Source organism: Electrona antarctica (assembly GCF_951216825.1).
Source record: "Electrona antarctica genome assembly, chromosome: 18".
Lineage (NCBI taxonomy): Eukaryota > Metazoa > Chordata > Actinopteri > Myctophiformes > Myctophidae > Electrona > Electrona antarctica.
The window spans coordinates 32075338-32090337 of NC_136799.1; the positions used below are offsets into that span (position 1 = coordinate 32075338).

General features: G+C 43.5%; 1 protein-coding gene across 9 annotated transcripts in view; it reads left to right on the top strand.

The window, feature by feature from the left end:
* The window catches only part of grhl1 (grainyhead-like transcription factor 1), a 36769-nt gene that overhangs the window by 341 nt on the left and 21428 nt on the right, over window positions 1–15000 (top strand). For 2 of the 9 annotated variants that reach the window (XM_079528977.1, XM_079528978.1), the window contains exons 2-11: window positions 3699–3951; window positions 5413–5486; window positions 5783–5934; window positions 6047–6291; window positions 7281–7363; window positions 7936–8092; window positions 8425–8536; window positions 9895–9989; window positions 12874–13123; window positions 13733–13860. In XM_079528977.1, the coding sequence (XP_079385103.1) occupies window positions 3699–3951; window positions 5413–5486; window positions 5783–5934; window positions 6047–6291; window positions 7281–7363; window positions 7936–8092; window positions 8425–8536; window positions 9895–9989; window positions 12874–13123; window positions 13733–13860 (1549 nt within the window). Of the gene's footprint in view, window positions 1–89; window positions 229–3698; window positions 3952–5412; window positions 5487–5782; window positions 5935–6046; window positions 6292–7280; window positions 7364–7935; window positions 8093–8424; window positions 8537–9894; window positions 9990–12873; window positions 13124–13732; window positions 13861–15000 lie in introns of those variants that run through there. The other 7 variants (XM_079528972.1, XM_079528973.1, XM_079528976.1 and 4 more) reach the window with 6 other exon arrangements.

A 15000-nucleotide genomic window follows, 5' to 3' on the forward strand; every position in this document is an offset into this window, starting at 1 on the left:
TTCTTACTTCTTTAGACTTTATCTTTTATTTTTTATTCATTTTATTTTTTATTTTATTTTTTCCTTTTTTTGTATGCCTATCAGAAAGAGTGCGATCCGTTTTCTTGTGACTTAAAGGCTGGTGTAAGCAGCAGGGATAAGGATCCGTGGGAGAGCTGCTCAGTTCACCTGTCATGTTGAAGCTTGCACCTTTACGCACAGGTGTATCCACCTGTCGTGCGAGCAGAGGTAGGCTTTCACAGCAGACAGTGAGATCATGAGTGTTGATTTAACTCTCTGGCAGTGTACAGTACAGAACGGGTCCATTTGGTTACATCTGTACACTCCCAGAGTTATAAAGGGATAAAGGGTCAACCGTTTTTTTACATTTTTTTCCCCCAAATGGATAGCGATAGCCTATATAGGCTATAGCCTAACACTGCGGATTGTTATTGCGTAAACATTTCCCTGTCCCGTGGTAATAAAGGGCGGTTTATTGTTTGATTTAGCTGACAGTTATGTGGTTAGTCTTAATTTTGTTTATTCAGGAATATGCGCAGAGTGCGGGCACTAACTAACCAATGTGCACTAACGGACAATTAAGTGGCCAATTGTCATTGCGTCTGGCAATGTTTTTATTTAGGCTATTTATTTATTTTAAGGGTTTGCCATTTGTATTCAATTGCCTGTCGCCGAATGTATCCAAGTTTTATTTTTAAATAAATGAATAAAACATAATAACAATCATTTTGTGAGAGATGCTATAGTCTATAAACTGTGTTTTTGAGGGCATTTGCAAGGAGACTTTACTGTAATGAAATCGTACACCTATAGGCGTTGGCCCGATCACAATACCAGTAGTAAGAAACACACAATGTAAGCAAACTATATGAGCTAAAATGAACACTTTGTGTTTTCCTATAGCCTATTTATATGGGCTAGCCTATACGTCTAATTCCTTCACACTGCACTGTGGCAGAAAGTCCAAGAAACATTAATTTGTTAAGATTCTTAGGCCTACATTCTTATTCCAAATATAGCCCATGGTTCACTGCAGTGCGTAGGCTACATATGGAATAGGATATTAGATTATTTTTCGTGGTGCATTTTTTTAAAATTGGGAAATAGAAGTTTAGACTATAGGCTATTGTTTTGCCGATCTTTCCCAAACGCCCCATAACAGTTCCGCCATGGAAAACACCTTGTCTCCTTTGTTTTTAGTAGTGGATTGCATGTCCTGGCAGTTTTATTGCCACTGAATAACGGATCTATCGGATTGCAAATCCCTAACGCCTTGAGATTGACATTTTATGAATGGCACAATTAGATATAGGATTACTAATGATCAGTTTGCTCTGACCATTCAGAGGAAAAGCTGCATTTGTTGTGGATACCCAGGTCGTTTACAGTTCCTCATGTTGTGGCCAAGAGAAGCTGCAAAAGGACTTATAAGGATATAAAGTAAAGATATTTCATGGATAGAGAATATAAATTACCACTTGCAATTGCAATATACTCAGAAACAAATTAAAACTCCCATTAAGAGGATTAAGAGTCCCAAAAATATGTTTTAATAAAAATGATAAAGGTTGAATAAAGCAAAGTAGGCCTATATCCAAATTAAACAATGTTGTATCATATGCACAGCTTCACTATTTCATTATTCCAGCATATATACTTTAACCACTTAAAGCATATTGTTGATGGAGTCCTCCAGGGGGCTAATGACATGCACCCCTCCTTTTATCCCTATGCAAATATGCAGAAAATAGCCCATCTATATGCGTTGTGAGTTTGTAGATCTGCTATTTTCGCCGAATGCTTGCCCAGGATGGGACGTTAGGGTTCATGATGTGGTTAAACAACATTTTTCGGCCAAATAAATTAGGGACATTGGCGCAAAAAAGTTGGAGAGCTACTGATTTAGAAGGCATTTATAGAATCTGCCTCAGGTCTTAACGGGTTCAATCTTTGGAGAACCACTGCAATAGATAAACATGGGTCAGAATCGGCCTGGAATAGAACTCAAAGCCAGCTCCGCTCCTAGTTCTCCTCAGTCCTCACAAAGAGTGACTTATAGTGGTGCTGTGGCATGATGATGATGATGAGGAGGAGGAGGAGGAGGAATATGAAGAATAAGATGAGGCGAAGAAGAACGTAGCATAGGAGAAGGAGGTAGGGAAATAGGAGGAGGAAGAGGCCAAGAACCAAGTAGGAAGCATGATGATGATGACATGATACTGTGAGATCAAGTCTGAAATGTTTCTTGCATCACACAGCCACTCAATTTGCAACATGATGTAAAACCCCAAAATAAAGACAAGAACCAAATTTAGATTTTACACATAACATTAACATTCATAGAAGACAATATTCAAGGCTCAACCATTTGGGCTGATCTAAAGTGACATAGAAGATGCTCTCCCAGTTTTAATGCCCCCCGGAACTACTTAATATTCCCCAAAACCAGAGCAGAACTCGGTCAGTCAATAATCAAGTATTTCATATACAGCTTTAAGTTCAAAAATCACTTTAAGCTCCATATAACAATCTGGGCTTGAATGATGCACTAAAGAGAGCTTGGGTTAACCCTGTATCAGTTTGATGGTGGTAACAGTTTATATTCACTGTCCCGACTCCAGGTTGTTGGTCAGAGACAATGTTGTTCTACAACAGCTTTAATACTAATGAATGTTTAAAACCTGTAATTGCTTTTCGGAAACAGGTTCCCTTGCAAAAACGGTGGTGGTGCGGTTTAAACAGTGGAATGTCGCGGTGACAGATTTGCAGGTTGCGGTCAGGCTTAAACCAATGACAGATCATCAATCTAGAGCTGTCTCACTGGCTGAGCCAGTAGAGCATCTTTTCTTAAGACACCTCAGTCATTCAGAAGCTGAGATTTGTTGCACAATCAAGGAAAGGTCGCAGAGATAAAGAATGTAGCTGTCGTTGATCTCTCTTATAACCTGTTTGTCAGTTCTGAACAAGAGCTTGACTGTAGGTCTTTGTTGATTTACATGAAGCCGGAGAAGCATATTAATCCAAAACAAATACTAAGCTCCTGATAGGAGGAGCCATATCTAGTTGATTGACGAGGCCTTAAGTAGCACTCCTTTGGACTGCTTATAACTCTTTACATGAATGTAATTTGTTTATTCAGCATACTTTCATTGGTAAACATCACTGTGTATAAGAGCAACTTGTTTGTCTGTAATCCACTCATATAGCACTGACGAAGGTCCCAGGACCGAAATGTTTGCTAATTTTATTAACCCCTCACTATGAGCACAGAGCACTTTATGACCATTTCAAAATAAAAGAAATTGTATTTTCTTAGTTTCTGTCTAAGCCTAAGGAGTTTTCCTTAATATCCTATGCAGCGAGCGAGTCTTTTTCTGCCAGTCAAACATAACACAACATAACATAACAAAGCTTTCTGCTTTTGTGTTATTAAAGGATTATTAATCAAATGATAATATATATATATATTTTTCTTTTTTGATATATAGTAAACAACAACTATGTGTTACATGATATTTATAGAGCAACCGAACCAATTTTAACATAGGTATACAATATGTAAATGCAATTCAAGCTGACATTTTCATACTTTTGGTATAACTTCCATATACAACTTCGAGTACAAAAGAGACACAATAGAAGTTATCACCGCGTTTATCAACCTAACCTAAATAATTGTTCTCTCCACCCCCTCCCAGTAAGCGTGCGGTCCTGGTTCTACAGAATGAGCCAGGCTATGGCGGCCAGCGCAGAGGCTTCACCACAGAGGACGAGGCCTGGAAATCCTTCCTGGAAAACCCCCTGACAGCCGCCACCAAGGCCATGATGAGCATCAATGGGGACGAGGACAGCGCCGCTGCTCTGGGTCTCCTCTATGACTACTACAAGGTAGCAGCACAAGACAGGAACCAGGCAGACCACATGGCACACACACGCCAAACCCACATAAATGTAAGTTAGGGGACGTAGAGGGCGTAGAGTAGGGCTACTCAACTTAACCCATTCAGGCCTGACGTTGAAATTTAAAAAAAAAAGTTTTCTAAATCATGACAATTTTCGGAAAGATTTGAGGCACATTTTAACGATTTAAAAAAAATAGCAGACCTACAAGTTCATAGCGCGCCACTCGGTGGCGCGCTATGAGCTTGTAGATCTGCTATTTTTCAATAGCTAAATTATAACAATGTATGTAACCACCAAAAGGGGTTCCCGCTCAAAATGGGTTAAGATGGCTCAGGGGCGACTCAGCAAAATTACAACAGTCCAAGGGCCGCAGGCTAAAAATGTCAGTAATATATTGAAACGTTTACAAATGTATTTTGTAACAGAGTAAAAAGCCACATTTCCATCTATAAGGACAAACCTCAATGAACAAAAACATTGTGATTAATGATGAAGTTACAAAATGAGGCTTCATTCACAAAATGTGAACAGAACATAATTTGAGTAAATGAACAGATTATCATCAGATGAATAAATAAGTAAGTGGTTAATACTCGGCTGACATCAGGCCATATCACTTTCTCTTGGAACAAACAATACATCACGATCTTGTTCAAAACCATGAAAATAACTATTATATTTATATTCTAATTATATTTTTATTGGTATGACCATGAAGGGCCACAGATACATTAAGCAGGGGCTGCATGTGGCCCATGGACCGCGGTTTTAGTAGCACTGGCGTAGAGCTAAAAACACTCCATCGCCACCGAGGCCCGGGTTCACTTCCGGCATGGGGATTATGTCCTTCTTGCTGTACTAGCAACTCTTAATCGTTGCTCGCCTGTTCAATGGGGAGGGGACCTGGGTAAGATAGAGCAAACCTCCCCCTGCATTTCTCTCTCCCGGCCAAAACCCCTCACCGTCGGGTGTATCACAGGATACACGAGCCAGCCGCTTTGGCAGTGACAGTGACTGCACTACAAGTCAGGCGAATTGACATGGACTTAAATTGGGCAGAAAATGGAAACGACCAAAACATCTGTTCACAAGAAATAAACAAATACAAATAAATGTCAGAGGATATGGGTTACAACCGAAAAAGAACTATGACCACCGTATGCTACTGGACGGTGATTGTAGCAGCAGGAAAATGTACGAGCATCACTGGTAAACTCGTAAATAACCTTCTCCCCTGTGTGAGCTGGAAGACATGTTGAGCATGACCAAGGTCAAAACCACTGGTATAAAGTCCCATGTTAAAGGCTTATACTGTAGGTACCAGAACACTTTAAGGCTATAATGTACCTCTGTGAACCTCATTCATCATGACCTCCAACCATCAGACAACATCTGTGGGGCAGAGCGTGTGTCAGCTGCTGGTAACTGATCTAGTGTTCACGTATTGAGCTGTGCTGTTGGATTTGCTGTGGTCAGATACTGAACGGCTGTGTTTACCTTCCCATACAGGTGCCCAGGGAGAAGAGAACAATATCCCACAGCAAGACAGACACATTGGTCTCTGATGTGGATCCCAACAAAAGGTAGACAGCCGACCTCAGCTAATACCCCCTTTAAAACGCACGCACGCACGCACGCACGCACGCACGCACGCACGCACGCACGCACGCACGCACGCACAGACACAGACACAGACACAGACACAGACACAGACACACACACACACAAAACACAGCAGAGGGGAAACGTGCCTGCAACGAAATTGAAAGCTTCGGGGTCTTGTACTGTACAGTCCAGCCTATCTTTATGTATTTGTTCACACTGGGACATCTGCTGGCTGTTAAAGCAGCTATTTGTCCTTCCCTCCGCTATGTTCCAGACACCAGATACAATCGGGGCACACCATAACCCCACTCCAGGAGACGTCTATGGCTAATGTGGAGAACAGGATTCAGGTGCTCAAGGGGCCCTTCAACATCCTTCTCCCCAACCAACTGGCACAGGACAAGAGGGGCCCCTTCCCCTCACCAGGTCAGTCGATGTGATTACATGACACGACTAGCGTGACAAGAACCTCTTGACTTGTCATTCACAGAACAATTGATCGATTGACTATCATTGTTTGAATAATTCATGAATTCAGACACAACTGTCACAGTTTCCATTGCCGCCGGGCCCAACTACGCCACTGTCAAGACGGAGGTGCCCACCCACGGCTTCACGGTCACGGTGCCCAACAACTGCGCAGCAGAGGCAGGCGGCCACGTGGGGGTGTACGACCGGCAGCTCACCCACTCCCACACCTCGGTCCAGTTCAGCCCCAACACCCAGTCCCGCACGCCCCCCGACTCCACCTTCCCCGAGAGTTACAAGGACGGTTCCCAGGAGGTGCGTGTTTCTGTGTGTGTGTTTGCAGGAGACGGATCCAATACCCCCTCGTCTTTCTAAACCCCACTGCCATTCTCCTGTGACCTCCCCTCTCCTCTCCTCTCCTCTTCCTCTCGCTCAGATCTCTCCTCGCAGACAATAGAGCGTGCACCCGATCCCACGGAGCCAACGGTGGGCTCAGCCTTCCCCTGGTTTTATTTGAACATGCCAAAATAGCGGCCAGCGTGTTATTATGCCATTGTCTCACCAACACAATAAAGTGCTGTACTTTTCTCCTACAATAGCCAAAGCCCTTTCTCTCTCCTCTTTCTCTTTTTTAACCTGGAGGGCATTACTTTAGAAGAGGAGTAACCCAACAAAACCCCCCGAATGGGGAAAAAGAGGGAGGGACCGTATGGGAAGTGGCTTGTTTCAGCCATTCACAGAACGAGAGATGGGATGTTTTGAATAGGAGAACAGGAGGGGGGGGGGGGGGGGGCTCCAAGGGGACAACACATAAAGGAATGGCACATTTTATTTCTGTGATAAATATTTTTGAATTGTAACTATTGACAATTTACATGTACAGTGTACAGAGAGGACATTTTCTTACAAAAGTGAAAAAGAAACAGACCAGAGAGATTCAAAAAGAGAGAAAAGTATTATTATAAAGTACTATTTCCCACTGGGTGTCGCTGTTTTGTCTACCCTTGTCTTGGTTCTGTATCATACGTTTCTCTCTCTCTCCCTCTCTCCCTCTCTCCCTCTCTCTCTCTCTCTCTCTCTCTCTCACTCTCTCTCTTACTCTCTCTCTCTCTCTCTCTCTCTCTCTCTCTCTCTCTCTCTCTCTCTCTCTCTCTCTCTCACTCTCTCTCTTACTCTCTCTCTCTCTCTCTCTCTCTCTCTCTCTCTCTCTCTCTCTCTCTCTCTCTCTCTCTCTCCCTCTCTCTCTCTCTCACTCTCTCTCTCTCTCTCTCACTCTCCCTCTCCCCCTCTTTGTGTGGGCACAGGTGTTTTCCTTCCCTGGGGATCTCCAGTTACGTATGGCCTCCATCGCGCCCGAGGACTACAGTGCGTTTGACACCGTGCCGGGGTAAGCTCTACCGCTGGCCAACTCCCTCCGCCACACCACCATTGAGCCGTGACACAACACACTCCACAGAATGGCCTCATTCAGCAGAGCCACTGGGGAGACACCAGACTCCCCTTGGCGTGAAAGACACAATGCCGCGCACAATGTTATCGGGCCCAGCACTGACACCACGCTGATTTTGGGTCATGGTTTAGTAGTAGCAGCGTCTGTTGTTGAACTCATCAATGAAACACAAAACACGCCCCAAAAACATGTGTTTTTTGTTTATGGTGCCAAATTTATTCAAACATGCTTTTGAGAATCAGGCCCTGGGGTTATGCTGCTCGCGTCTGCATTATAAAGGAGATTGTAAAGCTTTGTCTTAACCACTTAAGCTCTATTTTTAGCAGAAATAGGGAAAATAGCAGAACTGCAATCTCGAAATGCGGCGCATCACATCACCCTGTAGATCTGCGCTGTAGAACGGCTATTGGGGGGGTTGATCATCATTACAGATCTTTCACCTGTAATGACTTGCCCACAATTGTAATACCAAGGTTAATGTGGGTAATGTTCTCATATTCCTGGTTTAGGAATAATTTTGAGTACACGCTGGAGGCTTCCAAGTCTCTGCGTCAGAAGACGGGCGACGGCACGATGACCTACCTGAACAAGGGTCAGTTCTATCCCATCAGCCTCAGGGAGATCGACAACGCCAAAGGCATGCATCACCCCATCACCAAAGTCAGGGTAAGAGAAGAGAAGAAACAAACACTCACGCACGCACGCACGCACGCACGCACGCACGCACGCACGCACGCACGCACGCACGCACGCACGCACGCACGCACGCACGCACGCACGCACACACACACATACTCTCACCACACACACTCATACACACACTCACACACACACATACAAGTTCTGTTTATTGTCAAACCCTGAGCAAAACTTGAAATGGTAGATAGATAGAATCTGAGCCTAAGTTCCTGATGGGCGTCCCATCATCTGTGTGTCTACCAGAGTTACTATTGTTCTGTATTTTACAATATTTTGATGTGTGTGTGTTCCATCCTCAGAGTGTCGTGATGGTAGTGTTTGGAGAGGAGAAGTGCAGAGACGATCAGCTGAAACACTGGAAGTACTGGCACTCCAGACAGCACACTGCCAAACAGAGATGTCTTGACATCGGTAAGATTCTTCTAAAGCTATATAGCCTGATATAGGTAAAATCATCAGAGAATTACCCTTGCAATGCGACACATTGTGGACCTTGTAGATCGGTTATTTTCGGCATAGAGATTTTGGTGTGGAGGGACAAAAAAGAGCAAACCGAGTATAGAACCCTGGGGGATCCCGGTCGACTAAGTATATATAGTGTTTAACCCAAACCGGGAGAGGATCTGTGCCATTTTAGCGTTGGCTATTAAAAAATAGCAGATATACACGCTCACAGTGCATCACTTCGTGCTGCTTCTTTTAACTTGAAAGTATGAGAACTACTGATTTAGAACACATTTGTAGAATCAGCCTCAGGTCTTAATGGCTTAAGTGGTTAAATGTGTGCAAAAGTGGATAGTTTTGGGTGCATATAACGCAGATTAGGCACATCGCCATGAAACCTACTGAGTGCTTATGCTATCTGGTGAATGAACCCTGCTGCTTTCGCTGATCCATGGCCTTGTAAAATATCACTCTCAAGACTTACTCCCTCCACTACTGTCTGCAGAGTCTGCTTTGACCAATAACCATTTTGACAAGATATTTACTTGTGAAGTTATAGCCTGTAGTACTTTGTACGTAGTATGTATTAGCGTACAGCATGCACAGTAGGCGCTCATCATGTCACTACATTATCACCTTGCAGCCTCCCTGTCAGGTGAAGAGAAATGGGATGATTCATCCCATCATTTGTCTTCACCTGATTGGATGACAGGTGTAGGCTATAATTACCATGATGTTTGTGCTCTTTAAACACTCTTTACAAGCTGTCTCCCTTGGGTAGGACAATACAGCAGCTTCATTTACCGTGGCCTGGCCTGATGAATCTCTCTGTGTGTCTCTCTGGATGTTTGAAAAGACAGCTTAGTTGTGACTGACTGAGGGGAAGATGTATTGTCTCATTGTGACAGCCTCGCACGGGTTGCGAGGGACTCAAGGGGAAAAGGTGGCTAGTGGTAAAGGGATTATAAGGCTCCAATGTAGAAACAAAAGATTATATAAAAAAAGAAAAGTGATAAAGAAGTCATATTTTATAATTGTACACTAAATACAAAATCAATATTGTCTTTGTTTGTTGTGTAGCTTCAGTGCCATTGGTTTATCAAGCAATACAATCTTAGCCATGGGTGTTTGTCATTTGATGGCGTAAACTCCTGTAGCAATGTATATTTTTTACACATGGCCTAGCCTAGATTATACGATTGCTTTTATAACATTGCCAGCAATTAGCAGCGAGATTCATCCCCAATTCTAACCAAAAACCTCATGTTGCTCACTGCCATGGTCTGTGTTAAACTAAGTTGTCTCGTGTCTCCTGTATTTGACAGCCGATTACAAGGAAAGTTTCAACACCATCAGTAACATCGAGGAGATCTCCTACAATGCCATCTCTTTCACCTGGGACATCAATGAGGAGGCCAAGGTGAGATGGCAAAAGCAGCAACTGAATCAGTCCAGTGGCCCCTCTGGCTTCTAGTTACAAGTTCTCAAATTATTTTATGTCAAGGACCCTTACCTTTATATGAATTTGGCCACAGACCCCCAATTTTTTGTGCCAAAATAGCCGAGCTACACGCACGCACGCACGCACGCACGCACGCACGCACGCACGCACGCACACACACACACACACACACACAGCTTGCAGATTGGCTATTTTCAAATAGACAATCTGTATATAGGGTTAAAGTGGGTAAACTGATTGTGTTGCTTGCTGCTATGTTAATGTAACACATTTTGCTAGGGATCCGGAGCCACTTTGAGAATAACTGACTCAACTGACTGGATCAATTCAAATACCAGTACATGGCATTGCATAGCATGCAGCTTTTGCTTCAGGGATTATGTGAGAACATTTAAAGTATGTCGTTTACAATGTCCCCTATCATCCTAGTTCTTTGTAGTTTCTCCACACAGTATGACGACAAACTATGTGTCTCAGAATAAGCCTTGAACCTTCCCATAATGGACACATTGGAACAAAAATAGACTGCTCCTCCTTGCAACGGTCACATGCTGTTTCTGGTTTTTCCTGCTCATCAGAGTAAAGGTGACAGCTAGCTGACGTAGTGAGTGTCATCCATTTTAAACTAATGTCTCACTAGTAGGCTTAAATGGAGACAGAAGTTAGGCTTGTAAGTTGGGCCGTCCATCCCCCATTGTATTTTGTTTAGTCAGGTTGCGAAGAAACAGGTGACATGTGTGTGCGTGCGTGCGAGCGTGCGTGTGCTTGTGTGTGTATGAGTGTGCATGTGCTTTGATGTGTTTGCCCGCTGTCTATACAGCATTCTTGACTGGTTCAACCTGTCACCCCTATTGTGATGCTGACATGACGCGCATTTAGGTCTTTCTTCGCGCCACACGAGAACAACAATAGGTGCTGGAATGAGGAAACTCAGCAGGAGGCCATAGTCTATAGCCTTGACAGCTAACTATGAAATCCCGTCCGACAAGTACAAGGTGACAGAGGGGAGGAGGAATTCCTCGTTCCACTCCTCCTTTTCATCACCTTTTCATCGCCGCTCCTCCTCTTCTGTTCTCCTCTGACCAGTTGGTTGAGTTGTGTGCACGTGCAGAGTACGTCAACCAGAAGCCAAATTCACCAGACGGGCTGCTTCTGTGCTGCGTTAGTTGCTCCTCAAAGCATACATTAGGCTAGGTTGTCAGAAGACAGACAAGCCGAAAAACACAGGAATAGACAAGATGGCGCCTGAGTTTATCCCTCATGTGTTCACACTAAACTCAAACACACAGACACGCATACACATGCATGCATGCATGCACGCACGAACACGCGCGCGCGCACACACACACACACACACACACACACACACACACACACACACACACACACACACACACACACACACACACACACACACACACACACACACACACACACCAGGATATGAGTCTAATGACTTGCCTCATGACCTGAGGCCTGTGTCCATAGGATGTTCATCCTTGTGTGTGTCTCTCCATGTGTATTTATCCTTTGTGTACGCAAAGCCCCACCAGGTTTAAACCGCCAATGTGAAAGATGATGAAGGGGAGTGTGTGTACTTGTATTACTATACTTGTGAGGGGCTAATGTCCCCACAAGTACATTCGAATTTGAGATGTAGACATTGTGTGCGTGTGTCTGTCTGTGTGTGTAGGTAAATGTGTGTGAGCGTTAGATGTTCTCTCTCCAGCCTCCACTGCTGTGCCCCCTGGTGATGCGAGGCACAGAAACACAAAGTGTGTTTACGTAGTCCAGCCCTTCCCAAATGTTTACTCGCTCTGGGGCTGTTTACTGTATTTATGATAATCTCACAAATGGGGCTTTGGGTAGAAAAGCACAATGATTCAAGATCATGTTTCATTCAAGTTCGCTTAAAAATATAACAGTACAAAAAAAAGTGGTTACCTCTCTATAATATGGATGATGCTTTCCATTTATCCTTAAATTCATAGTTTGCCGCAAAAGCTCGCTAAAGTTACAAGCTGGAATTGTAATTGAATTTTGTTCAAAATCATAAAAATGTGGATTTACATATTTTGTTGCATACACTGGGTACACACTACACAGTACACACTGACACAGCAGAGAAGTCTAACATTACTATCAGCAACTGTGACAGTTCTTTTTCATTGTGAAAAATAATGGGTACGATTCTTCCTGCTCATTTTCTTTAGATTTATTTGGTTGCTTTTATGCCTTTGTTGATAGGACAGTAGGCTGACAGGAAATAGGGAGAGAGAGAGAAACGGAGTGAATACACAGCAAAGGTCATCTGGATTTAGCATCATGTCTCTCGTACTCTACCTAGAGTCCTAGACAGAGTAAGCCATAGTCTAGATTTGAATAATAAAAACCTGCATGTGATAACCACAGACTACCAATAGAGGGCAACACAGAACATGCAATGTGGGACAAAGACCTCTCTGCCAGGAAGCTGCTGCCCAAAAGCATTATTAAATCCACATACAAATGGGGAGTGTTTACAGAGCTTAGAGTACCTGGAATTAAAAAAATAATCCAGTTCAGATGTAAAATTTCAGGAACGATATAATCATTGATATTGTCATTGATTGACGAACAACTCTGTATTTCATAAGTAAAAGTTCACACACACACACACACACACACACACACACACACACACACACACACACACACACACACACACACACACACACACACACACACACACACACACACACACACACACACACACACACACACACACACACACAGCCCTTCCCATCCTTTTCAGCCTAATCCATTCTCTTTTATTCTCTGCTCCTCTGCCCTCCGTGTCTAGATCTTCATCTCAGTCAATTGTCTGAGCACGGACTTCTCCTCACAGAAGGGAGTGAAGGGTCTGCCGCTCAACCTCCAGATCGACACCTACAGCTACAACAACCGCAGCAACAAGCCCATCCACCGCGCCTACTGCCAGATCAAGGTGTTCTGCGACAAGGGAGCCGAGAGGAAGATCAGAGATGAAGAGAGGAAACAGTCCCGTAGGAAGGGGAAGGTGTCAGACCTCAGTGCTGGAGCGATGGGAGCCTGTGAGTGACACTCATTCCACATGCAGATTCTACATATTTACAGTATACAGGCTATGGTATATAGGGAGGGAGGTTGTGGATTACGTCAGACCAGAGCTCAATCAACGCACAGGGAGAGCGGGAGAAAGGGATCAGGGAGAAGGCGAGAGAGGGTGAGAGCCTAGCGCTTCTTGACACATTTTTGCAGAAGGGCTCTAGTGCTCAGCAGTACCATATAATATGAAGATTTTTTTTCTTCTTTTTTTTACCTGGGCACAAATAATTCACTGGAGAACTCATTAAGTCTGCGCGTGTTACAGTATTTCATTTCAGGGGTGACTGGTCGACCGTCGAGACAATTGCATATTTGCCACAAATATCGATGGACACATTTTGTTTCCACAGTTACGTGAAGAATATTGTCCTTCCATGGCATATTGGCAGCAGGGCTAAGCCATTTGGCGTTTAGAAGTGTAGTGATTTGTGAGATTAGCTGCGGACACACTGACACATAGACCGAAAGACCCTCTTCTAGACGGCTCGCCTCGTAGGAATGACACCTTAAAAATGAATAAAAGAAACATAGACACACAGAAAGACGTCCTTTACGTTATACCTTTGCTCTCCCAGTTGCAGATGTGAAACTGCCTCTACTCCAGAAGCGCAATGATGTGACCATCTTCAAGATGATGGGTGACTTCGACACACAACCTGTCCTCTTCATTCCAGACATCCACTTCTCCAGCTTCCAGCGTCATGTGAGTGCCAATCACCAAAACACAAACCAGCGCTCCCAGCAGCATTCGTACATTACATTAATTAACCTTAGCATGTCATGTAAGCTAACAGCTATTGAGAGGTCGGAATAATGACATGGCACATGACAACAGCTCCCCCCAACCAATCATCCTGAGCTCTACCTTAACCACAGTAACTCTGGCGTCCTGATTTTGGGTATGTAGCAAAAAATAGCAAGTTTTCAAGATTTTCCATAAACAGCTATTTCCAAATACAAAATTGGGCTTAAGTGGATAAAGGGCATTTTCATACCTGGGCACATTTGGAGGTGTTTTATAGCAGGGTAAAGACAGCTGCTGATAGTTACATTACATTAATAATGTGTCATGCCAAAGAGTACGCACTGACAATAGTCAATTCTTGCTAACTAGTAGACCTAACATACAGTTCCCACTATTAGTTTTATTAGCTGCAGCTGTGTTTAGCCTGTTATGACATAGGGTCAGTGGTTGAATGTGCTGCATTTACGTACATCGTGTTGAACGGGATGTTGTGGCATGAGCGAGTTGGAATGTCTCATTGAAACAAAAAATGGACCAAAGAAACTATTACAATTCTGAAATAGAAGTGTGTTATATTCCATTACATCTTCACAAAATGCATGTCTGTCTATATTCAACCATCTGTCGATCTGTCTACATTCTTCTACTGGCTGATATTTACAGACACTGTAAAGATGATCCTGTTCCTTAGGGCCCGACAACACACTGTTGTTTTGTGTTAGTTTTGGCTCCTTCAAAGAGTTCAACTTCAATTCTGAACTATTGCCCAGGTGTCCACTCATCAAACTCAGGAGTCAGGTCACAGTGACCAGATAATCTGGTCACTGTGACCATCATCTGGTTGCCAGTTGGCAGAGTGAACCAGTTTTATTCTGGTCCAGAGTCTTCTTATAAACCTCTGCAATACTCTGACTTACCGTAGTTGCATCATGACCTGTTTATCAGTAAATCAAAATACTGCATCATGATCATGGACGTTCAAAACATTGCTTAACAGCTTAACATATCTATAAGTGGATAAAGAGAAGAGAACGATGCATTTCCTTGTGCTTGTAAAATGCATTTAATATGGTAAATGGTCTGTATTTATTTAGCACC